Consider the following 25,705-nt stretch of genomic DNA (forward strand, 5'->3'; position numbering starts at 1 on the left):
CCTCACTCTGCCTTCTTCGCCTGGGAGAGGGGGAAGAACCAGGAATGTGACAAGCAAGCACGTATGTAAACCAGAAACTTTATTATTTGGAAAGTGAAGGCCAATTACAAAATCTTGATGCTTGAAACCCACTTGTGAGCATGCCAAAAGGATACAAGAACTGGCGTCTCCACACCCACCCGGGGGAACTGGAGACGAGCACATCACACTGTAACCTGGCTGGCTTCCCACCCGGGGTAGCGAGATGTTCCCAGTCCCCGGTGTATGAATGTCCCACACGGGCGTCCCAGTGACAACCAAGTCCCATTGGCTGAGGACCTGCCGCCGATGGCAATCTGCAGGTGATGCAGTGGAGCTGGCCACAGCAGGCTCTGCCCGTCCAGCAGCTTGCGGTCTCAGGGCACCACAGCACCCAGAGTGAGGGCGCCCAGTTGACCGGTCAGTGGGGAAGCCAGTCTGCCCCCTCCACTCCGCCCTGGTCAACTTTCAATAACTGGGCCATTCACCAAGCCAGCGACACAGGTTGGGCTCAAGTACCCAGAAGCCTCCATTTCTACAACATGTGCTAACAATGTGCTCTATCCCATATCGCTTATCTTCCCTGTGCCTTTGGGTTCAAGAACAGAATTCCACTGCGGACCCCGAGCAGAAGGGACGCCGGGCCAGCGCCAGCACAGCAGCCCGGGAAGGGGCGGAGCTTCCAAAGGGCTCTGCCCTAGCCCTCCCGCTCCTGCTCCAGGCAGTGTGGTTAACGTCCCTGGGAGCAGAGTTAAAAATAAAGCTTTCGTACAAATTACTTTTTCCAGTGAATTACTTCTGCAGTAAAAATAGCTGCTACACAAATCCCTCCTGATCTCTGAAAAGGAGTTGCATATTTCCAAAAATAAGACTCTTATTTTAATCACACCTAGTGACCGGTCGGGCGCAGCAGGAAAGGGGACCGGCGGCCCGGGGCCGAGGTGAGCTAAGACGCGAGACAGGCCGTGTGTGCAAACTGGCTGAGAGGCGTGCACAGAAGTGGAAAACAGACCGTTTGTCGAGAAAAATAGTGCTCTGTCATTTTTACTGTACAGTGAAAGCAGAGGGTGGGGGGCCAGCCGGTGCCCCAGTCCATACCCCAATGTAAAAATCCCCAAATGTACAAAGTCTTTGCCATTTATTAATCAAGGCAAAAGAACAAAACCAAGAAAAACACAACGCAGGGGTCACTCCTTGAGGACCTCCTTCCTGCCGACGCCCTCCCGGCGGCTGCCCTGGCAGGTGCCTCTCAGGTACGGCACCATGTGGGCCCACTGAAGAATGAACTCAACGCATCCACTGCGTGCAGTTACATAATTACTTTAAATTACAATATACAACTCTGTTAAATAGGACTCTGAGAGGGTTCTGGTGACGAGGTCAAGATTACAGCGGTATGTACAAGCCCCCTTTCTGAAATGATCGCTTCCTTCCCAACCTCCTCACCCCTCGCCAACTTGGGGCTTTAGTGTTTGCCGGCCCTGGCTGCAGCAGGGAATCAGGGACGTGCCTGTGCGTCCACGCACACGGGCTGCCTGTGAGGAAGGCCCACAGCCACGATCAGCCTTGTCGGGCAGCCGCCACCTGCTCGGAGCCAGCAGCCTCCCGGGAAACCTCCTTTCACGGCGTTTCCTGTGTGTGGCGTCTGCAGGCCAGAACTGAGGGGCTGCGCCGCCCCCGCCTCGAGGAGGCATGGTTTGGGATGGAAAGAGGCCAGGCGCTTCTCGGCCACCTGCCTGGACGAACTCAATCCCGCCCTTTCCAGGTCCTTGGAGCAGCCGGTCAGAGCGGGCTTTGCCGGAGGCCCGGGGCGGCCCGGGGCGCTCAGTCCTCCGTGTCCGGCTGGACGCCCAGGATGGCGTGCAGTTCCTCGGGCGTGAAGCCCAGCAAGTTCTGGAGGTCACACACAAAGCGGTAGACGTAGCGCTTCCCCGACGTCTTGTGGATGATGTTCTTGTCGTAGTAGTAGCGCAGGCCCCGGCTCAGCTTCTCGTAGTTCATCTTGGGCTTGTTTTTCCGCTTGCCCCAGCGGCGGGCCACCTTGTCGGGAAGGACGCGGGCAGGATAGGAAGTCAGCTCCAGCCCTCCACGGAGTGGCACGAGTGACTTTCCTCCCATTTGACTTCATCCTGGACTTAGGCTAGCAGAACCTGACAAGCACCTGTGGCACAGGGCCACCCAGCTCTGCCCTGCCCTGTCCCCACACCCCCACACACGGGACACAGGCCAAGTGCTGGAGATTCCAGGGCCTTCCAGGGCCTTCCAGGGCTTGTCCTGGACAGGGCGTCTGAGGTCAGCTCAGTCCTGCTCCCCGAGGCCACAGGCCACAGGCCTGCTAGCCGGCTGGGGACCATGCAACTTCCTGAGTAGTCAGCCCTAACACCCAGAGAACTGAAACTTTGTGCCCACCAGGATTCCAGAGTGCCCATGGGTGCCCCAGAGCCCCACCATACCTCATCCGGGTCAGCAAGCTTGAACTCCCATCCATCCCCGGTCCAGCTGATGAATGACTGGCAGGATTTGTCGGAGAGCAGCTCCAGGAGGAACTGCCACAGCTGGATAGGGCCGCTGCCTGTGGGGTGGGCAGAGGGGCACACTGAGTCTGTCGGAAGCGCAGCCAGGCACGGTCCAGCCATGACCAGTTGCACAAACCCAAAGACACCTGAGTGGTGGAGGGTCCAGATGCAGAGCGGAGCTCTGCCTTCAGGGACAGGGTCAGACTCCTACAGACCAGAACATCACCCTACCAGGAGATTCCGCCTCCATTGCTGGGCTGCTGCTCCTGGGAGGAAGGCATCGACGCCTCGGTCCATCGAGCGGCTTTCCCACAAAATTCCCTCCAATCCACATGGCCCACATAAGGAGGGACACTCAGTGCACGGGTCCGCAGCTCTGCCCGGGATGGGCAGCAAGGACAGCTTCCTAGCCAACACTCAGCCTCCTCCCGCCAAGCTGCGCCCCCAGGGACAGGGCAACCGTCAGCGGGGGCTGCCATGGGACAGGATAGAGCTGAGTGACTTTTGTGAGCAAGCGGAGATGTCCATCTCTGAGCAACTTTCACATCTGTAGAATGGGTTCATGTCCCCCCATGAGGGTAACCTGTCCTAAGGACTACAGACCCCAAGTCCAGGGTTAGCTACACAGAGCTGCCTGTCACCTGATTATCCATTAAAATGCAAAACCGGTTCATGTCCTGGCAGCCCTGCTTCCCATCCAGCTCCCTGCTCATGGCCTGGGAAAGCAGCGAAGGGCGGCCCGAATGCTGGGGACCCTGAGCCCAGAAGCAGCTCCCGGCCTCTGGCTTCAGCCTGGCCCAGCCCTAGCTGTTGCAGCCATTTGCAGCTGGAGGATCTGTGTCTATCTCCCTCTCTCTGCAACTAATTCAGATACATAAGTATTTGTAATAAGCAACCAGGCAGTGGCTTTTCTTTGTAGCCCTGGACTCCCATGTGTGACGAACCACAGTGGCTTTCACAGGTTCATTATGTGTACTCTGGCCCACGTGCAGGGCTGTTTTCTGCGCAGAAGACATGTGCCCAAGGTATGCGCACCTCCTGGAACCCACCCCGTGCGTTACACAGGAGCCCTTCTTGCCCACTGGGGCTCTGTAAGGAGGTAGAAGCAGGCGTTGGGACACAAAAACAGTAACATCTGGTTCTATAACCGGCTTGCCTAGGCCTCCACGGCGCCCGGGACGGCTCAGGCTGAGCCCTGAGAAGGGAGAGCAGCTGGCTTGGAGAGGCAGAGCAAAGGTAAACAGCGCCCGGCAGCTTTGGGGCGGGCCGGCTGCCCCTCCCCGTCCCTGTTTGCATTCCTGGAGATCCGGGGAGCTGAGTCAGGCAGCACCAAGGGCTCACAGGCTAGGGAACAATCCAGGTGTGGGAGCTGCCTGTGGGCTTCCCCCCAGCCCGCTGACAATCCCTGCTGCTGTGGGGCCGAGCCAAGAGCAAAACGTAGCACACACGCAAATGCTGCCCCACGCATGGCTCTGCAGGTGTGCAGGCCCAGGACCCCTGGGCAGCGGCTCACCCGTGAAGCCGGCCAGCACGGCGGCAGGAATCACTGGTTTGCCCTGCTCCACAGGGTCACTCCTCTCCTGGATGTAGTCCTTGAACGACATGGTCGGCTTGCTGAGGCACAGGGACTGGCTGCACTCGTCCTCGAAGCTCTCGAAGGAAGGCACGCGCTGCACGTCCAGCAGGGACGACTGGCTGGTCCAGGACTGCAGCAGCGACTCGGAACTCTCAAAGCTGTCGGGGCCGTTCTCGGGCACGTCGTGGTCTTTGGGTTTCCCTGCTGGGGACAAGCAAGCATTAGTGCTGGTTCCCCCAGCATGTGGAAACAGCCCCGTTTACCAACTCATGGGTGCTGGAAATCCCATCAACCTCAATGCCACATACACATGGCTGCCACATGCAGTAACCCGGGGGACTGTCCAGCCCACGGGCGAGCCAGGACACGGAGCTGTGGGATTCCACCCACTCAAGGATCCAGACGCAGATCACACGCCTGGTGGGGTGGGAGCTGTGCTGGAGCGGGCTGAGCTACTGCCTGGGACCCATGATTCCTGTCAGCAATGCTGGCTGGAGTCCCAGCTCTTTCACCTTGGGTCCAGCTCCCTGCTAACTGCCCAGGGAAAAAGCAGGTGCCAGCTCCACTCCCTGGGCTGCCTACCACCATATGGGCACCTCCAGATGGAGTTCTAGGCTCTTGGTTTCCTTCACGCTGGCCACGTCCCAGTTGCTGTGGGCATCTGGGGACTGACCAGCAGACAGAAGATCTTTCTCTCTCTCTTCTTTTCCAATCAAATCCATCTCAAATAAATACAGGCAGATGGTTTCCTTTTTGGGGTGGAGATATTGGTGACCGGGAAGGAACATGAGGGAATCTCCGAGGTGCTGGAACCTTCTCTACACCCACCAGAATGGCCGCCCCAGAGCTGCATACATGTGCAAAAATTCCCCCGGGTTCTAAGGCACTGCAGGGACCTGTGCGCCAAGGGAAACCTGGGAACTCGATGCCATTTCCTCCTGGGGAGGAACGCAGACACAAGAGCAGCGTTTCGCTCACTCAGTGCTGGCAGAACCAACACCAGGGTTGGAAACGTGTGCACTGGTTGGGAAGTCAGCAGAGCTTGGCGCCGTGCCCACCCTTCCCAAGGGCCTGAACACAACGCCTAGCAGGGGTGCTAGCGATATGGCAGTCGCCACTCAGGAATATGCTGCCCGTCTTACCAGAATTGGGGAGCAAACTCAAGTTGGTGCCCGCGAAGTCCTGGCCGACGGAGCAGTAGTTGACACTGACGGTGTTGAGGCGGGACTTGGGGAACATGGAGAACTCCTGCTCGGTGCTGGTGCCAAGTGTGCCAGACGCTGCAGAAGATGGGCACAGGCCGTCCAGGAGACCACCTTTTGGGTAACTCTGGGCCTGCATCCCATACGGTGCCTGTTCCACGCCAAAGCCTGCATGACAACCAACCGCAGAGCTCTTGACGCTGGTGCCCAGGTGACAAGGAGCGACATGGGGCCAACAGCCAGTGCCCAGGGCCTGCCACGCCTTCCGCAGAGCTTCCCCTTGCCAGGGCCTGCCACTAGAGCACCAGATTCCCAGACAGCTCTCACAACTCCCCAGCTCACGGCCAGTTCACGCTGCCTCCCACATTCTGCGGGACTGCCCCTTCTTCCAGATCCCTGCAGGAACAGCTGGTACCCCAGCAGGCAACCCACTGCCCTCTAGCCCTATCTCTATGAACTGCCTGTTCCAGCTCTGACCAACGGCTGCACGCCACAGTTTGACATTTCCTTTTAGCGAAGCCAACAGAAGCAGATGAAGTGGATTTTCACACGCTGTATGAAGCATCATTTCATTGATAGCCAACACGCTCAGAATCTGCCCAGAGGTATTTTGTGTCACATGAAGATGTCCAAATCCCGGGTTGCATGGTAGGCCTCCTACACATCTCAGAAGCTCCACACCCCCAGCATGGGACCCCCGGGTGCTGGGAGCAGAAAGGCCGAGGGAAGATCTGAGACCACACTCAGCTCAGAAACAAGTGGACTGACCTAAGGTGTTGCTGCTGATCCAGTGGGGAACCGCATTGAGGGGTGAATTTTCTTCATACTGATCTTCTGTCTTTTCTTGATTTTCTGAAAAACAGACACAGGAGACTTAAGGAGATAAATCAAGGCCCCAATGACATGGGAAAGACGTGGCAATCTGGGAATAATTCAATTCCACGTGTTTCAGCCCAGGGTGTCCCAGCCCATCTCAGGTCTGCTTCCCAACAGCCCACACTCAGCCACACATTTTTCTCATAAGAAGCAGTTGTTAAAAATGAATGACGTCATGGGCCAAGTTATGCTGTTGCACAACCGGACAGATCCGGATTGTGGACTTGATTCAGGAAACAGTTAAGAAATTATCAGCCACCACAGGGCCAGGGGCTGGGGAGCAGGGGGCCTAGTAAACACACGCTGCCCCCGACCCTGAGCTTTAGGGTCCGCACCGATGTCCTTCCCCACAGGAATCTTGAAGTACCGATACGGACTCCATAACTCCTGAGAAGACATACAGGCCGAGTAATGGCAGAAGTGGTTCAGGGTTTGCTATACACAGTCCTGAGGAATCTGGTGTTCAAGAGCCATCCAAGGTCAGAGAAACTTTAAAAATAAGTTTTCCTCTCCCACAGAACCTGTAATTCAAATTGAAAAAGCCAAACCCTCTCCCTTTTGGAGATTCTGAACTTCCAGTAGATACTGCAACTCGGCATGTTTAAAAACCGAGTTAAGCTGCTGCCTGCAGTGCCAGCATCCCACAGGAATACCAGTGCAAGTTCTGGCTGCCCCACTTCCGGCCCAGCTCCCTGATGATGTGTCTAAGAAGGCAGAGGAGGGTTGCCCAAGGTCCTGGGCACCTGACACCCATAAGGAATTCCCGACTTTGGCCTGGCCAAGCCCCAGCTATTGTTGCCATCTGGGGAGTGAACAAGTGACCACCCACTCCCAGCTTCTCCCTGCTAGGTTTCATCTGTAGGAGTCCATCTGAGCAAGCCTCTTTCCCTAAGCTCTGACCTGTCCTGCCCGGCTGTATAAGCTGAGCCCACAGCAGGTGGCACTCCGGCTGGCCTACATAGCTGAGCCAACATGGCCTCCCGTGACCAACACAGGCTGGCAACAGCGAGTAACTGAGTGACTCAGGCGACTGCCTTGTGGCCGTTCTTGATGCCACGCACACCACACACACTTCCTTAAGTGGAATGAGACTCTAGAAGCACCTGCCACATACCTGGCTGCCATGAGTGACGTTTTCAGGCCATTTACTGGGTATCACCTGAAATCCCAACCCACAGGTGTAGCACACCCAGATGGCACCCTTCCACCACCTGGACTGGTGGAGTGGGATGAGGCAGGTGTGGTGAGTACCTTTGATCATCTCCTCCAGATGCTCCCACAGAATGTCACCCACAAAGTCGGGGGCCAGCTCCAGAAAACGCTCCTTGCCTAGGTTGCACAGCACCTGGCCATTCATGCCAAACCTCTGCAAGTTCACGTTCACCAGGCTGAACTCGTTGGTGGCCCAGAGGAGCCACTGGCACACCTGCTGCTCGCTCCACAGCCAGGGGTCTGCCAGGGGGAGAAGTGGGAGATGTGTGAGTTTAAGGCACCCCGAGTTTACTGAGCCCAGAGTGAGATCCAACCCAAGCGGATGAGTGAGACATCGCTGGACAGCCAGGCAATTCAGAGCCCCAGTCCTCCCAAAGTCGAAAAATCTTACATGGAGTGTCCGTGGGCCCTGGGCTCAAACGAGACCCGTAGGGAACCACACCCACGCTACTCTTGGTGAGAGGCCCCGGCATCCAAGTCGAGATCCCGCAAGGTGGGCGAGTCTGCCTAGGCATTTCACTTACTCTTGGGGATGCCCAGACGGCGCTGCTCCTTCTGGAAGCCGCTGAAGGTTGCTTTCAGGGCTTGGCTCATCACGGCCTTGCTACATGGCGTCAGCAAGGGCAATTCACAGCTGGCTGAGTCTGCAGAGAGAAAGCCCAGAGGGCTGTGAGCTCTGCGCCACGCTGGACACACATCCGGTTTTTGGGAATGGACAATTCCCATCCTGAATTACGATATGGCTCCTTAAAAGACTACTGACATTTAATGATATTTATGATTGAAACAGACCGTGTCACACATCTTAGAACGATTCTGCAGGACTTCTTCTATTTTGCAAAGCAATTGTGCATGGATGACATTTCTACGCTAGGTCTGTTTTAAAACCCCTAGTTGATGAAAAACGGCAGTTTTTGTGTAGGCGGCTTTAGGGCTTATAAACTGCAGCTTTTTGAAGTCGTATATGCCAAACAGAGTAGGCACGGGGCCCGAGTGAGACGGGAACACGCAGCCTTCCGCAGCGGGAGGCAGGCCCGCAATCTTCTCGGGGTGTCCTTGGCAATTTGGGGAGTGAATTACGTTAGGCGCATACAAGCACATGTTCTCATTCATTTCCTGGCACCTACTTCATGTGCCAAACTCACCTCTGGACACACACATTGCAGACACACTGCCTGGTATACCATTCCGTAAAAAAAAAAAAATCATCAGACACTTAAAACTACAGCCATCTACACGCTGGGGTACGGTGAGCAGAACAAGCACGCTCTCCCCAAGTCAGTGCCCAAACACCTGAACCCCGAGTGACTGGCTGTGGTGCGCCTTAGGGTCCAGCATGCATTTTCCACAGCAGGACAAGGAGAGAAGGGACGGCGGGCTGCAGCTGAAAAGGTCCTGCATGACAGCCAGTCGCAACGAGGGAAAGCTGTGAAGCTTCCTGTTAACAGCAGCTTTCCAGGCTGCCCTGAGCACCTGGACGTCCACACAGAAGTGAACCTGTCTGCTCTCAGGCATGCCTGACTTTTCCTGCCGAAGTTCCCAGAGACCAGTGTGGTCTCGACATTCCCCTCCCCCCACTTCATTGGCCACTTCACGGAAAACCATGTCCTCTGCCCTCTCTGAGGACAGCTTACCGTGAGAGATGGAATCCAAGCCCGTGGGCACCTCTTGGAGCGTCTGCTCCTCATTCAGCGAAGGCAAGACAGCAAACAGAGAGCCGTCGAAGGCGTCGAAGGCTGGCTGGCGCTGCACACGAGAGAAAAGGCAGAGGTGCAAGGATGAGCCTCGTGACCGGCTGGAAAAGCTGCAAGGCTCAACTTCCCTGCTGCCCTGGCATTTACAAAGCAACACACTTCGTGCTGGGCCATTACATGATCAATTCCCAGTGTCGGAATAGCTGAATTCACTGTAGTGGCTCAAAGCACTGCAGAGAAGGGAATCTGAAAACCACTGGTTCTTCGGACCTCTGAGAGCTCTCCTCCAACACATCTCCCTGCCCTGGAAGCCGAGGGGAGCAGAATCCAGCCAGGCTGTGTGTGTCAGGGAAAGCTCTCCATGCCCCAGCGCTCCATGCAATTACAGAGAGGCTGAGGACCGATCAGTGGCCGCAAATCAGACAAAGCCTAAGCAACTTCTGTCTTGAAAAGCATTTATTTTTGAATGATTGCAATTTAAATGAAGCTAGACTTCATCAATTCACAGGGCTGAGAAATTTCCCCCAGCTTTCATCTTCCAGAAGTCTATGAGAAAACTCTGCTGAAACCATCTACCCGCACATCGCTTTTCCATATAACTCGTTTTCCATAAGACTCAGTTTCCAGGACTTCTTCCAAGATCCCTGCATGTAGGGGGACTTCACAATTTTCTGCACCAAAACAATACTTAACCTTTGCTTTCAGAAAAAAAAAAATTTAAGATTTATTTTTACTTAAAAGGCAGAGTCACAACAGAGAAGAGAAAAAGAACATCTTCCATCCGCTAGCTTCCTCCCCAAATGGCTGCAACAGCTGCAGTTGGGCCAGGCAGGAGCCGGGAGCCTCTTCCAGGTCTCCCACAGGGGTGCAGGGGCCCAAGCACACAGGCCATCCTCTGCTGTCTTCCCAGGCCACTAGCAGGGAGCTGGATGGGAAAAGGCACACCCAGGCCTGTAAGCTATACGGGATGCGGGCACTGCAAGCAGAGGCTTAACCTGTCAGCCACAACGCTGGCCCCAAGCCTATCTTTTGATTCTGTGAACCTTTTCAATCACCCTTGTATGAAGGTGCCAGATGCCCAAAGGAAATGGGTTTAAAGCTCAAGTGCTTGCAGTCTAAAAGAGACAGAGCTGGACACTGGATGCATTTGGAATCGTGCTAATTTCTGACCGTGTTACATCTGAGTACCGGGCTATCTTGACTCATCATTGCCTCACTTGCATGGAAAAAATGTGAAGAAAGGCTCTACTTTTCCAACCTAAGTTGGAAACCCCAAGTTATGTGTCATGCAATGACCCGCCTGCTGAGTGATCAATAAAAAATGTGTAACACACTTACAAATGAAACCCGCGTGTTTTCTTCTTAGAAATGCGGAACGATGAAGCCAGCAGACAGAAGTTGGGGCCCAGACCCAAGCCTGATGCCCCACACCCACACACCTCACTGCTGGCAGCAAGCGCAGGGCACCCCTCTGGACTCAACACCATGTTAGAGCAGAGCTAATTCCGGCCAATGGGTTTTAAAAATTCCCACCAGTATCGCCCAGGTGACTAAGAAACGCCTCTCCTGATGCTGAGTTCTTTTTTTAAAACCAGGAAGTCGAAGAACAATACCTGGGGTTCTCAGAGTTCATGGAAACAGCATGTCAGGGAAGGACCACGCAACAACCTCAAAACGCCGCTGCGTACTCACATCTTTCTTTCTTCGTTTTTTTTTCTCCATGTTATTTGAAAGGCAAAGGCAGAGAGCAGCAGGAACACAGAGACAACCTGCTTCATTGCCTCACATGCCCACAAGTGCCAGCGCTGCATCAGCTGGGAGCTGGGGGCCCAGAATTCCATCTGGCTGGCAGAGGTCTACACCCAGCAGTCACCACCTGCTGCCCCTCAGGATCTGCCATCAGCAGGAAGCTGCAGTCTGGAGCGAGTTAATAAATGCCAGGTGTCAGCTCCAGGTAGAAGGGTATGAGAAACAAGCCCCCCAATCAGCACCCTAACCCCTAAGCCAACAGTCACCCCAACACATCGAGCGCTCTGCCACAACTTCCTACTGCACAGGAAGACGTTTCTGCCCTTAGGGACGTGGTTTCAACGGGACACATTCATTCCAGTACCGTTTTTGTCACCCTGAGAACCCTATGACCACATCCTGCCTAACCAAGCAAGAACACTCTCTACCCTGACATTCTGATGGCCTTTCCAAGCCCTCTAGAAAGGCCCGAGCCAAGTGTAGATCTCTTGGGGCAGCTTCCAGTTTCTGGACCACAGGATGGAAACGCAAGCTTGCTTTGGTTCAAAATACTTCTGAGATCCACGCAGTGTTGTCCGTGATAAGAATTCTTTGTGAACTCTTGGAAGACCCCCTGTATGCATGGATTTCTTTCTTTTTTTCTTTTCTGGTACCAAAACTTGTCTTATTCCACTCCTCCAGGAACATGTCCAGAACTTTCCAAAGTCCCTGTATACCACAAGGGTAACCCACTAAGGAAAATTCAACCTGCGCGGGTATACGGCACCATCACACAGGGGCTGAAGGGCGCTATCATCACCGCTTCCCAAAGATGCTTATGACACCGCACGCCAGAGCCACCAAACCTCACTGCCACTTCAGGGGAAGGCAGAAGGGCACACTGTGTGCCCAAGGCTCCCTAAAGGTGTGATAACAGGAGTGACATGAAATGTGCCATGGAGCATAGCAGGTTCACCCAAACAGGCCTGCTGGGAAGGAGACCCCCAGCCCCCAGGGGCGCTGTCTCTCCCCAGGGTTTCCACTGCAGTTCCTTTCACAGCCTTCCCAGGAAACTCCTGGACAGACAGGAGAGGCAGCAGAGATGGCCTCCTCCGTGGCTTTATTGGGGCCACAGGGAGGTGTGTGGTTTTTCAACCTAGAAGGAGTCTCAGAAGTACCACAAGGAAGGCCCATCTATACATTCAACCAGCTTCCTATCTCTGAAGTAGAAACAGCATCTTCCTGACCAGAAAACGACCAGGACCTTGGGGTTAGCCCCTGGTCTTCTGGGGCCCAGACCGGTGCTTCGGCTCTAAGAGATTGAGATTTCAATTCAAAACAAACAACTAATCAAGAATTGTCCACTTACCTTGAGAGTCCCCCGGTAACCATTGGCCACAGGGGCCACCTGGTCCATATTCTTGATTCCAAAATCATTCATCTTAAAGAAGAAAAAGAAACAGAGTCAAAAGAGTATCATATTCAGGACATTTTAAAGTCATTATCAGTGGTGGCACATCTAGACTTGATGTGCCTCCGACTCCCAGAAAACTTCCAGTGGAATGTGCGGAGTCCCTCCTTCAAGGCTGTCTCCCCACGGCCTCCTGCACGTGAGTATTTAAACATCAACACTAACCCCACTGACCCAGACGGAAGAGGCACGCGTGCAGCCAAGTTCCGGCACTGCCTCCCTGCCGGGATGGGTGAACTCTGCCCTGGCATTCCCGCGGTCAGCTCAGGGGAAAGATTGGGTAAAGCAGGTCCTGGGCACGGCAGTGGGTTTGCCACTTCAGGGGAAGGCAGACGGGCACACTGTGTGCCCAAGGCTCCCTAAAGGTGTGACAACAGGAGTGACATGAAATATCAGTCAGCTCAGTCAGCTCCAAGGGCAACCATGGGATTCAGATACAGGGTGCTCTCACGAGAGCATACCTGCCTGGGGACAGCACGGAAGGTCAGTCCACACTGACCCGGAGACCCCAGCTGAGTCTGTGCTGCACGTGGAGGGCCCGGAATTGGAGGTAGACGGCCTTTCTGCAGGGGTGCATTTCCCGAGCACAGATCTGCACTCCCCGTTTTGCTGGGCCTAGGCCGAGTGCACGGTGGCTGCTGGCCATACATGCTGCCCGTTGAGAAGCGCTCAGAGTGTAGGACAGCATGCCCGTGCTCCACACACGGCTACTGCAGAGCTGGATGGGCTGGCACAGAAGGATAATTCATCCTGGGCCTGAATGAAGCTGCTGGTCAGGTGCTCTAGTAGCCAGTAATAAAGATTCTTAGATAGTATCAGACTTGCGAACGTTCATGGAAATGCAATGAACTTGATCAGGTACAAAAAAAAAAAATGGTAAACCTGTGTACAGTTGTTTCAATAATACACACTTTCCATGAACATTTTGAACAAGTATCCAAGGCACCGTTGATGTCAAATGTGGAGTAAAACTCAACTAAGCAACCTGGGTTAGCAGTGATGAGCACAATGGGGGTGGATTTGTCCCCACCCTCCCTGCTCCCAGCCATGGAACTGGCAGCCCAGAAAGAAGCTCTAGGGGTATCCCAACTGCCCACCGTGGTCTCCATGGGCTGCTCCCAGAACGCCCAGTTTTAGCCGGGAGGGGGAACTCGCTGCAGGGGGCTGCAGGGGATCACAGTGAGACTGTTTACCTTTGACCCCTTTTAGCTCTGGTCAAAACAGACCTCTTAAAGGTTCTTCCACCCAAACACACACACACACTCCCTGGCAGCCAACAGGTGGGGGAGCGCCACCAACAAGCAGCAGCCCCACACAGGAGGCTGGGGGAGGGGGCGACAATCACCCACTTTCATGCAAGAATCCGTATTTACCAGGAAGGCTTGCTAAGCCCCGCACCATGGGGCCATCCACTCCCAGCCCCTGGCGTCTTTTGCATTCTTAAGAGGGACAAGTTAGACCACCTTTCCAGGGAGGTAAGTGGGCCCAGACACATGGGGGAGGGGCCGGCATCACAGAGCTTCTTTGTGGCCCACGTGGGGGAGGGGTGCAGTGCAGTACGGCCCTAAACATTGCAACAATCCTACTGGAGCCGGGAGCACCCAGGGCAACCAGCCCAGGCCCTTCCTTAGTACACGGCACTGGAGATGTCCATGAGGGTAAAACAAGCCCCATGGATCCAACAGAAGGGCCTCCAACCCCAGGCCGACCTGTCGGACTCCTTGGGTGTGGCTGCCGACCCAGGAAGGGCTTGATGGGAGGGCTGGCTGCTTGACCCTTCAAACCTCCATCTGCTACGGGATGGGACAGAAAAAAGCTCAACTTCTGTGTACAAATACCCAGGGACAAGGCAGAGCCTACCACTCCCACATAAAGAGCCCTAATTACTAGCTGGAGGGAGTAGAAATTCTTCTGTTGTCGAGCTTCTAATGAGTTTTTTTTTTTTTTTTAAGTGGGATTACAGCCTTCTACCAAATGGTTTCAGGCGGACACACCACTAATCGAATTGAAGTCCACTTATTTTGGACACTGGCCATGCTACTCCCACACCATCCATCTCAAGTTTAGGTCCCCTGGGCATGGTAGTGCAACTGATCACTGTTTAAGAATAACAACTACACAAAGTTAAAAACAGAGAAAGAAAAGGTAGAAATGTGAGGCAGGCCAAATGGTTAAATTTAAAACGGAGAATTTGCCTGACAACAGCGACGGTGTGGGAACTTACGTAAGACGACTGCACGGGTTTGCACGTATTTGTATTACCGAAGGAAGACCCCTTGGGAAGGCTGGGAGGGGGTGCTCGTGGGCTCCTAGAGCCATCAGTTTAGAGATGAATGACTAAGCCCAGAAATGCGTGCTAGCGATTTCCCTGCGGGACGCCCCGTGCTAACATTTACTGTGAGATTACTCAGAATCTTAATAAGCCTGAGCGCGGAGATTTATCTGCCCGATCGCTGGCTGGCAGTGTGGGCAGGCGGATGCCACTGGCGTTTCCATTGTGTGCAACACCTAGCATCAAGCGCTGCTGAATTAAAATAAATGACTCTTATCTTTAAATGGGTACTGCTCACTTCTGCACTTTCTAAAGCAGCAGGGCGGATGCCCACGACTGGTTCAGGCTAACCTGGAATGGAGTGCAGGCCAAAGAGCCGAAAAGTCTCAAGTGCTTCAAAAAATTGGGGAGGGGAGGCTGGGGTAACAACGCACACCATCGCGCGCACTCACGCGCAAACGCTCCGCCGACAGAAAGCTGAGGCCACTCAAGGCACCCGCACCTACAATCACCCTTCCCAAGGGTCCCGGCGCAGCCCCGGAGTCACCCGGCCGAGCAGGTGACCGCGCGCAGCTGTGGGCTGCCCAGGTGTTCCAGGAGCCGTGCGCCCCGGACCCAGTCCCCTACCGACGGGGACACACACACACACTTCTCTCTCTCTCTCTCCTCTCAATCTCGGCACCGTCTTCCGAGTCCCCAACCCTCTAGGCGGAATCAGGCCCCACCGGGCGGCTACCCCCCAACAAGACCCGCGCTTCCCTTGAAAAGCCAAAGCCAACAGGACCTGCCCGTGCGCCCCCGCCAGCTCGGCGACCCCAGCGCCGAGACCCCAACCGGCCGACCCACGTCCAGCCCCGCGGCCCACGGCCCGGCGCCCACGAAGGCCATTCCGTAACCGGAAAACGAACCACAGGAGAACTCAGGCGCGCGCCGCTCCGACCCTCCCGGCAGCCACCACCCCAAGTGGACCCCCAGAACGCGCCCCGGGGCTGGGCCCTCGGCCCCCTCCCCCGCGACCCCGGCACCGGGACACCTTTCCCGGGGAAGGCGCCGCCCGCTCTTACCTCGCCGCTGCGGTCAGGGCCGGCGCGCGGCCGGGCGGCGGCTGCTGCTCGGGGCCCCGGCTCCTCGGAGCGCGCCGGGCGAGGCGAGACGAGGCGAGGAGAACGCTGCGGTAGGCGCAGGGCCGGCTGAGCTGAGCCCGGGCGGCGGGCACGCGGGGGCGCTCGGGGAGGCCGGCTTGGGGCGATCGCGGGGCTCGGGGCTGGGGCCGCAGCGAGCTCGCCGTCGCCGCGGGAGGAAGTAACCGGCCGGTGGCCCCGGCCGCGCGCTCTTCAGGAGCGGGGGAGGCGGGGGGCGGAGGGAGGAGGCGGGCCGAGAGGCGGGCCGAGGGGCGGGGGCGGAGCCGGCTTCTTCCGGCGGGACCTGCGGCCCCGCGCACTGTCACCCGGCCCTGCCCGTGGTCCCCAAGTGCGCCCTGGGAGATGGGCGGGGCGGCGTGGCCGTCCTGCTTGGCCCCGAGGCGTGGACACCGAGCGCGCTTCTGAGGGCAGGACCTGTTGGTGGCGCACAGGGGAGGCGGGCCTCGAAACGGAGTCCTGTCCTGGCGCTGGGCGAGTGGACTTGGCTCTCCAAGGCCTCGGGTACCACACGACCCGCACCGACTGGGCTTCCCCGCGAGTGGTGGCCCCGGGGGCCTGGGGCCGTCTTGGGAACGCCGGGGCCCTGGCGAGCTTCCCGGGGCGCGCCTCAGCCCTCAATCTGATGCAACCGCTGTGGTCCAGGGCTGTGAGGGCCTAAGCCTCAAGATTCCCCTCTGCCACCCAGTGATACAAATGTGGAATCTGGGGGCGAAGCCCTGGTTTGTCTGACTTCTGATTGCACTGCGGTTTCCATTTTTATCAGAGAAGAAGCTTGGGTCCGCTCGAGCTCCATGCTCCACACCTTGGCCTGGAAACTTAACATTCTTAAAAGATGAATGTGACCTGGTCAAACCCATGCTGTCCACCTCCAGGGCTGCCGTCCTGGGAGGCAGAACACAGGCCCAGGTTCCTGGTTTCCATGGCAACTCCGGATGCCTGCCATACTCTTGCAGTTCCCTGTCTCCCTGGGAAGGTCTGCAGGTGCCCCCACTGCTTGGGTGCGGTCAGGTCCCACTCACTCGGGTGGAACCGAGCGGGTCCTGGAGGGTGGGTGGGGAACGGATAGGTCTTGGAGACTGGATGAGGTCAGACGCCTTCTCTGTGCATTCAGGCCCCTCTTGGAAAACACAGGTCAAGGAGTGCCATAAACAGAATACAGATCCATACTGAGTTACCATGGAGACGGGAAGATTATGTTGCTTTTTCTTTCTTTTTAAGGATACCAGCAAATACTGGTTCATCTAGGTTGCAGCTTCAGCTAACACAAGGGCTCTGCCACCTCCCACCAGGTCACGGCCACAGTGATGGTGGCTGCCAGGTTGGGTAAGCTCAGGTGCCCAGTAGATACACAGGAGCAGGATCTCACAGGAAGGAGCCCCTGGGCCCTGGGAGGTGGCCTGTGCCTTCCCCGGCTCTCACTCAGGCAACCTGGGCCCTCAGCAGGCTCCGAGCCCCAGCAGCACCTTGGGACACCCAGATCTAAAGGGGGTTGGGTGCACCTGTTTGAGTCCCTAGGACTTCAGCAGCCTGCTAATACACCTGGGAAGGCAGAGGCCGGCACTGGCCCAAGTACTTGGACTCATGCTAGCCGTGTGGGAGGCCCCGATGGGGATCTTGGCTCCTGGATTTGCTTGGCTCAGCTCTCAGGGGGAAAGTGGGCATTTTTTTTTAAAGATTTATTTTATTTTATTACAAAGTCAGATATACTGAGAGGAGGAGAGATAGAGAGGAAGTGGAGCTGCCGGGATTAGAACCAGCGGCCATATGGGATCAAGGCGAGGACCTTAGCCACTAGGCCAAGCTGCCGAGCCCGAAAGTGGGCATTTGAGGAATGAACCAGCAGACGGAAGATCAAGCCTTCTCTCTGTGTGTTCCAAGTAGCTAACTAAATTAAAGGAAGGAAAGAGAAGAAGGAAGCAGCCAGGTCCGTTAAAAAGAACAGATTGTGGTGAGATATGGCACCAAATTTTTCCAGAATTTATCGGAGCATTGAGCACAATCTTCAGGGGGATCAAATTAATTTAGCTGTTAAGTTTTTCTTTTTTGCCAAGCCCCCCTCCCGAGAATACTTTCTGAAAAGCTTTAGACATTTATATATATACACATACACATATTTTCCAGGGCGGGTGTGGTGGCTCAACAGACAAATCCTCCACCTGCAAGCGCCAGCATCCCTTTTGGGCACCGTTTCAAGTCCCAGCTGCTCCACTTCTGATCCAGCTCCCTGATTATGACCTGGGAAAAAAGCAGAGGATGACCCACATCTTTGGGATCCTGCACCCATGTAGGAACCTGCAGGAAACTTCTGGCTCTTGGCTTCAGATAGTCTCAGCTCCCGCCATTGCGGCCATTTGGGGAATGAACAAGCAGGTAGAAGTCCTTCTCTATAAATCTGTCTTTCAAATACAAATAAATATATCTTAAAAATAACAGATTCCTACCCACTTAGTAGATGTGTGAGGCCCTTGGAAAATGAGGGTGATTGGAAGAAAGCTGATTAGGGACTTCTCTGTGGAAGAGGTGCTGGCTCAGCCACCTGGAATCCTGGGCCCCCGGCTCCCCTGCTTCCTGGCGCAAGTGCTTCTGCGGTTGTGTGCCTGTCCTAAGATGGCTGGTCCCGTCTCCAGGCCGTGCAGGCTTCCTGGCCTGTTTGTTCCCCCTTCCTGTTATTCGTCGGTTTCCTAGTTACTCAGAACTGTGGACCTGGCCTGCCGGGAGTCTGATTATTCACTAACTGTGCCGGCACGAGTGCCAGGGAACACTGAGCTTTACAATAAATTAAAGCTCATAAGAACGCAGCCCTTGTGCCAGGAGATCAAAAGTCGAAGGTGTCGGGAGGAAGTGGGAAGTCGGAAGGCCCACTGGAGGTAAACCTGCCGGTCACTGAGCCCAAGGGAAGGCTGAACTCTGTCCCCTCCCCTTCAGAGAGAGACAGCTGCAACTGCAGAAGAGAAGTGGAAAAGAATATTACAGCAGAATATGTGTGTTGTCAGGACATGGTATTCCAGAGGAGCGGAGGAGTGTGCTGGTCAGAAGCCTGTTGTATCTGTTAAAAATCGGTTACATTAGAAGCAAGCAAAAGCGAACAGCAAGTTGTTAAGACTTGAGTTTGAAATGTGATTCACTGACCAGGTCGTCCTTTAAAAAAAAAAACAGTAGTATGAAAATTTTTGCATTCGAGATCCTTTTATGCCTACCTTGACGTCCAGATCCCAGTAGTCCACCTGCAGGTCTTGGGGCTTTCCAGTTGCCAGTAAAATGGATGCCACCGATTGCGATGTGTCGATTATTCATTCAGCAAACAGTGTCAGAGGGTATGGAAATGGAGGCAGGCATAGCTCCCACCCCGAAGCCCACAGTGCTATAGAAGTGGCAGAGAGTGAGCGTGCTGGCTGGCTGGCTGGCTGCTGGGCTGCTGGGGAACCTGAGGCCCACACAGGGTCAGTGTGCTGGCTGCTGGGCTGCTGGGCTGCTGGGCTGCTGGGGAACCTGAGTTCCACACAGGGTCAATGTGCTGGCTGCTGGGGAACCTGAGGCCCACACAGGGTCAGTGTGCTGGCTGCTGGGCTGCTGGGCTGCTGGGGAACCTGAGGCCCACACAGGGTCAGTGTGCTGGCTGCTGGGGAACCTGAGGCCCACACAGGGTCAGTGTGCTGGCTGCTGGGCTGCTGGGCTGCTGGGGAACCTGAGGCCCACACAGGGTCAGTGTGCTGGCTGCTGGGGAACCTGAGGCCCACACAGGGTCAGTGTGCTGGCTGCTGGGGAACCTGAGGCCCACACAGGGTCAGTGTGCTGGCTGCTGGGGAGCTGGGCAAGAACAGAATGGCTTGGGGATGAAACAGTGTTGCAAAACATGCCTGGGAGGTAGAATAAAATGATGTTTATTTTGGTGCAAAAGAAAAAGTTTTGAGATGCACATGTGGTTTTTTTGTAAAGAAGCAGCGGGCCAGGACGAGGGACGCGCTGAGAGTGCAGTTCCATTGCCCGCGAGCTGGCCGGTGTTGGCGAAGCCGCCTGTGCACTGCTCAGGGCTTCAGCAGATCTCCCAGCCTGGTGACCGCAAACCTCACAAGAGCTGATGTGTGCTGCCTGCTCTTTTCCCTTTTATTTATTTTAAAGATTTATTTGGAAGGAAGAGTTAGAGAGATAAAGAGAGAAAGAGAGAGAGAGAGATTCTGTTTGCTATTTCACTACTCGAATGGTCGCAACAACCGCCAGGGTTGGGCCAGGCTGAAGCCAGGAGCCCATCTTCTCCCGTGTGGGTGGCAGGGGTTCAGGGACTTGGGCCATCTTCTGCTGTTTTCCCAGGAACCTTAGCAGTGAGCTGGACTGGAAGTGGAGCAGCCGGCATGGGAAATCACCGCTCATTTGGGATGCTGCAGCACTGTAGGCAGCCTGTCTGCTGTGTTTAAAGACCCATGTGGACAGCAACTCGAGGATTCACCTGGGAGCCCATTCCTCTCCCTGATGTCTCTTTAACTGTTTCTTTTGCCTGTTGGCAGCTACCTGAGTTCCTCGAGTCCCTTGTGACTTATAAACAGAGCTAGCGAACCTCTGTGGGCCTCCTGGGACACCAGCCCAAGGTGTCCAGCTGCGGTCCTGGGCAGTCCACTTCCCCTCTTGGGGTCGCGATCACCTATCATGATGCTGGACACGCTTCGAAGTCTGCGGTGTGCAAGTCACTGCAGGTCCTCCAGCCCCTGAGACCGGCCTGATCACCTCCTGCTTGGCTCCCAGTGAAGCTGACCACAGGTGTGAGACCAACGCTGTCTGTCGGAGCGCTGGAGTCGATAAGTGGGAAAAAACAACCTGGTCGGGAGAGGGCTACTTCTGTTTAGGTAGATAATGAAAATGAGGCCATAGGAGAATTCCTTGCTTAAGGGGCACGTGGCTACTGCCCGGGGCCACCTTGCGGGTCTCTGACGCAGTCACTTGCCCTTTTAAGGCAGGGTTTCCAGCGCCTTGTAGATCCACCATGATATGGTATGGCGCGGTGACGTGCTCTGAGCATGTCAGGACAACGGCAGTCTTAATGAGGACCTGGAGTACACTCGGTCATCCTGTAACTAATATGTCCCACCAGAGTCAGACCTGAACAGATGGAGGGTTTTGAGCTGGTGGCTTTTTTTTCCCCCCATTCACACAGTGATTCCCACAGTAGGCGTTGACTTGTGCTCCGAGCAGCCACGGGGTTATTTATTCTGTAAGCTGCAAGACGGAAGGACTTGCTTCCATGCAAACTAAGTTAGTCACCTTTGTGCCAGCCGGTCTGGCAAATGATTAAGGGAGGTTCATTCACACGCCTCTGTTGGTGATGAAACACGCTCTGTGTCGCCGCCGTCTCTGGACTCAGGCTCAGCAGTGTGTCACACTTCGGCAGGTGTGTAAATAGATGATGAGGTCTTGGACTGGTCAGGCACATGGTCTGTTTGGAGGGCTCCCCTGGATGGCTTTTCCCGTCTGCTGGGGGTTTAGGAGCGTCAGGAGTGAGCTTCCATGCTTCACTTCTGCAGATGTGATGTAAGTCACCCAGTGACAGGTACCGCTCAAGCCTGCCCCTTCCGTGCTGGGGCCAGCACTGCTGCTCTCAGCTTTCAAGGGAGAGGACTGCCAGCCCTCATGTCCCGGAAGAGGGTCTCCTCTGGGTCTCCCACATGGGTGCAGGGTCCCAAGGCCCTGGGCCCTCTTGGACTGCTTTCCCAGGCCACAAGCAGGGAGCTGGATGGGAAGTGGGGCTGCTGGGACATGAACTGGTGCCCATATGTGCATGTGCAAGGCAAGGACTTTAGCCGCTAGGCCACCATGCTGGGCCCTCTTGGAAGATTCCTAAAGAATGCCATGTGTGTATCCTCGCCGAAATAGCTCAGTTGGAAGAGCGTTAGACTGCAGAATGCCATGTGTGGTGCCCCAAAGAAATGCTGGGTTTACTTCTCTGCTGTCTCCACTTTACAATTCGTAATAATATCCACGGAGAGACCCTTTTTTCATTTTGCACTGAGCCCTGCACAAAGTGTGGTGACACCCCTCTCTGTGGGGCACCCCCAGCCACTCCCCTTACAGTGTGGTGACACCCCTCTCTGTGGGGCACCCCCAACCACCCCACTCACAGTGTGGTGACACCCCTCTCTGTGGGGCACCCCCAACCACCCCACTCACAATGTGGTGACACCCCTCTCTGTGGGGCACCCCCAGCCACCCCCTTACAGTGTGGTGACACCCCTCTCTGTGGGGCACCCCCAACCACCCCACTCACAGTGTGGTGACACCCCTCTCTGTGGGGCACCCCCAACCACCCCACTCACAATGTGGTGACACCCTTATCTGTGGGGCACCCCTAGCCACCCCCTTACAGTGTGGTGACACCCCTCTTCGTGAGACACCGCCCCACTCACAGTGCAGTGACACCACGGTCTGGAGGGTGACTTGACCACTCCCTGTTCCAGAGAGATCTCTTCCAACTACTCTGCCTTCTTTCAAGGGGAGTTCAAAAATGCACCTTTTGAAGGCTCTCCTGGCCCGCTGTGAGCACTCTCAGATGTAACAGGGTGCTGTGTGTGTGTGTGCATGGAGAAAGTGTCTGACCCCTTTGTGGATATGTAGTCCCAGGCGTCAGGGATGCCCTACTCACGCCCCAGAGACCCCCATCTCCTCCTGCAGTTGCCTGGGGCGTAGGCGTCAGGATCCTCTCCCTCGCACCAGAGCGCTGTAAGCAGTCTTCCATCTGCCCGCCTGTAGTGTTAATAATGCCCCGACTGTTTGGAGCCCAGGCTGCTCCACTTCCCATCCAGCTCCCTGCTAATGGCCTGGGAAAGCCGTGGAGGGTGACCTGAGCGCTTGGGCCACCCCACCCACCGGGGGGCCTAGATGGAATTTCTAGCTGCTAGCTTTGGTCTGACGCATCCCTGGCAGTTTGGAAACTGAAACAGTTGATTGAAGATCTGCCTCTCTCCCTCTTCCCTTTCTCTGTCCCCTTTTCTCTTTGTAACTCTGTCTTTCAAATAAACAAATAAATCCTAATAAATAAATGGAAGTGTTAACAACTCCCTTCTGGCACTACTGTTTTCTTGTTATTTTACTGCCATTTTTAATAATTATCTTGATGTACTTTGTAAAATGCTTTGTGTCCCATGCCCTTACAATCCCTGACCCACACCGTTCAGTTACTATCTCTTGCACTAATTATTCTAATTAACATTAGTAGAATAGGTGGGTTTTCATCACCATTCAAATGAAAATGTGAAGAACTTATCAGTTATGCTGAGTGTCCATGCTGAAAATTCTATTCAATAAAACGATGTAGGGGCCAGTGTTGTGACACAGCATGTTAAGCCTCCACCTGAGATGCTGGCGTCCCATATGGGCACCAGTTCCATTCCTGGCTGCTCCACTTCCCATCCAGCTCCCTGCAAATGCACCTGGGAAAGCAGCAACAGGAGACCCAAGTGGTTAGGCCCGTGCACCTATGTGGGAGACCCAGAGGAGGTTTCTGGCTCCTGGCTTCAGCCTGTCCCAACCCCTGGTCATTGCAACCATTTGGGGGGTGAAGATGGAAAGTCTCACTCCCTGTCTCTTTTCCCCCACTATAACTCTGCTTTTCAAATAAAAATCATCTTTGGAAAATTAAAAATCAAATTATGCATACCGTGCATCTTTCTCAGCTTGCCTTCTGCTCCTGTAGCAAGGTTTCTGGGACCAAGGTGTGTTTGGCTCTCAGGACTGCAGCCCAGGAAGACCTGGAGCTGGTGCCAGCATCTGCTCCACATATGGGGAGGGCCCGCTGCAGCGCCATCCCGTGGCAGAGCACGGGCATTGAGTGGTGAGACAGAGCAGTTGTGCCAGCTTGGCGCTGTCTTTCTGCTGAAGCCGCTAGTGCCATCCTGGGGGACTTGTGTTGGCAAGGCCATCCGATCCTAAAGGGCTTGTGGGGATCTCATTCCCAAATACCATTGACAGAGGCGTTCGGGAGTCAGTTTCCAGCACCCGGGCCACAGCCATGTCATTTTCTTCTCTTTTTTTCTAAAATTTTATTTACTCACGTGCTAGCACTGGCTCCAGCAATGCCGTTTACAATACTTTGCTGAAATGGTCAAAACTACAGCAGTGATAGCTCCTTGCCTGCTTTCCATGTTCCTTGGCGTGGCCTTCTGAATGTTTCTTCCCTCAGGTAACATTAGATTTCCCTCTAGAATGTTCCTACTAAAATAAACAGAACTGTACGTTGTATGTATGTGGCTCTCTCGGCAGAGTCCAGGCTGTTTGATCCTGGTCCGGTACCTGGCCCCTACCCTGTGATAAGACACCCAGAGAAGTCCAGGGAGAAGTTGAGGAAATCACCCAGGCAGGTGCAGGGGTGAAGGCGACAGGGTCAGCAGAGGCCTCCCAAAGCTGGGGGACAAGGAGGGGTGTCCTCCCGTACCCAAGCCATCACTGCAGTGCTGGGCAGGGAGCCCAGTCCTGGACCCACACCAGTTTGAGACTTATGATCTCTGGAACAGCAAGACAAGATATTTGCCTCATCCAGGCAGCCACAAGAAGCCAGTTCTAAGGGAAGTAGCCCAATCTAGGTGGCAGAAGGGACCTTCATAAAACAGGCCAGGAGCGCTGGCAGCTGGGACAGAAGCCAGGGGACATGGGCTGGACGAAGGGATGTTGGCGGGAGTGAAGGAGTCCGGGGCGCAGGACAAAGCTGACAGAGGGTAAGAGGTCAGGTCAGGCGGGGCCGTAGTGCTGGGGATTCGGAAACACGCCCAGCCTGTGTGGACAGCACGTGGCTTATGGTGGCAGCAACATGTCGGAACATTCAGCTTGGGGCTAGCTGTGAGTCAGCTTTCTGAGACCCATGCGAAGAAAAAAAGACCCACCAGCTCCAAAGACAGGTGGCAGTGGCTGGAACATGGGAAGGAACCTCTGGGGGCCCTCCCCCTTGAACCTGACGCAGATCCGATCCGGAGCAGGCAGCAACAGTTGGCCTTCTGGAAGTTCAGATGGGAATGAAATGTGCACACTCGGTGGGGACTGTACTGTCCTGTGTACAGGCCAGGGTCACTTCTGATTCCCCAGCGTGGACGTGTGTGTGTAGGTGTGTGTTCCAGAATATTTTCCTTCTATCATCTTCGGCCCTCTGCATAGAGCTTGAGCCTCAGCCTCATTCTTTTCGTCCAGAGGTTCCCCGTGCCTGATGCCCCTGTCTCTTCCCACATCCTGCTGTGCAAAGACAATCTGCCTGGTGGCTGCCCGTGTGCCTGCCTGATACACACTGGTGTTTCCCAGCCATGTTAGCCCCTGGACCCCCGAGGGTTGCTTATGAGAATGGTGGGGGAAGGGTAGGAGGGAACTTGAGAGCAAAGGGTAAAGTGACACGCGACCAAGGCAGTAGTAAGGCTTACGGGGCTGGGACCTCCATCTGCCAGTCGGTGGCTGCAGCCGAGGCACGGGCAATCACCCCGTCTGCTTTCCTTCTCGGTCCTTGGAAACCATGAGCCAACCCCGTAGACTATGCCTCCCTTCCGGAGATCAAGCCTAACCCCACCTCACCTCAGGTCACTCCCTTAGGCTGCCGCCCCTTTTCCCCTCCAAGTCCCCTGAAGAGAGCACAGAATCCCAACTCCTCCTGCGCCCTCCATGGATCCCCCCACCCTCGCATCCATCCCCCGCCAGCCACCTGCCTCTGCCCCCAGGACAGCCCCCTCTGCTTGTCGGCCCTGCGATCCTCCATGTGTTCAGCTCGTGAGGCTGGGTCCTTCTCATCAGCTGACACAATGCCTCCCCAAGCCGGGACTGAGGTCCTCCCACGTTGGGCGGCTAGGGTACTTCCCAGCATCCCTCACGGCATAGGCTGCTACGTAGACAGTGTCTGTTGCATTTCATGCTGTGCCTCCTACACGTCCAGACACCATCTCAGAGCGGGACCCTTGTCATCCTGTTCTCTGTGTGCTCCCTTGGCTCCCACTGCTGCCGTGTCCACGGGGCACCCGCGTGTGGGAGCGCTGCTGTCGTGT

General features: G+C 55.3%; 1 protein-coding gene across 1 annotated transcript; it reads right to left on the bottom strand.

The window, feature by feature from the left end:
- Positions 1–558: 558 nt before the first annotated feature.
- Positions 559–15,718, bottom strand: ETS2 (ETS proto-oncogene 2, transcription factor). The gene is made up of 10 exons (XM_004594108.2): positions 15,630–15,718; positions 12,192–12,263; positions 9,035–9,146; positions 7,925–8,044; positions 7,440–7,640; positions 6,081–6,164; positions 5,253–5,480; positions 4,048–4,314; positions 2,472–2,590; positions 559–2,058 (listed from the first exon to the last, which is right to left on the bottom strand). The coding sequence occupies exons 2-10, from the start codon at positions 12,261–12,263 to the stop codon at positions 1,843–1,845; spliced, it is 1,419 nt and encodes a 472-aa protein (XP_004594165.1). The 5' UTR covers positions 15,630–15,718; the 3' UTR covers positions 559–1,842.
- Between the last annotated feature and the right edge of the window lie 9,987 nt (positions 15,719–25,705).

Source organism: Ochotona princeps, chromosome 3, assembly GCF_030435755.1.
Source record: "Ochotona princeps isolate mOchPri1 chromosome 3, mOchPri1.hap1, whole genome shotgun sequence".
Classification (NCBI taxonomy): Eukaryota; Metazoa; Chordata; class Mammalia; order Lagomorpha; family Ochotonidae; genus Ochotona; species Ochotona princeps.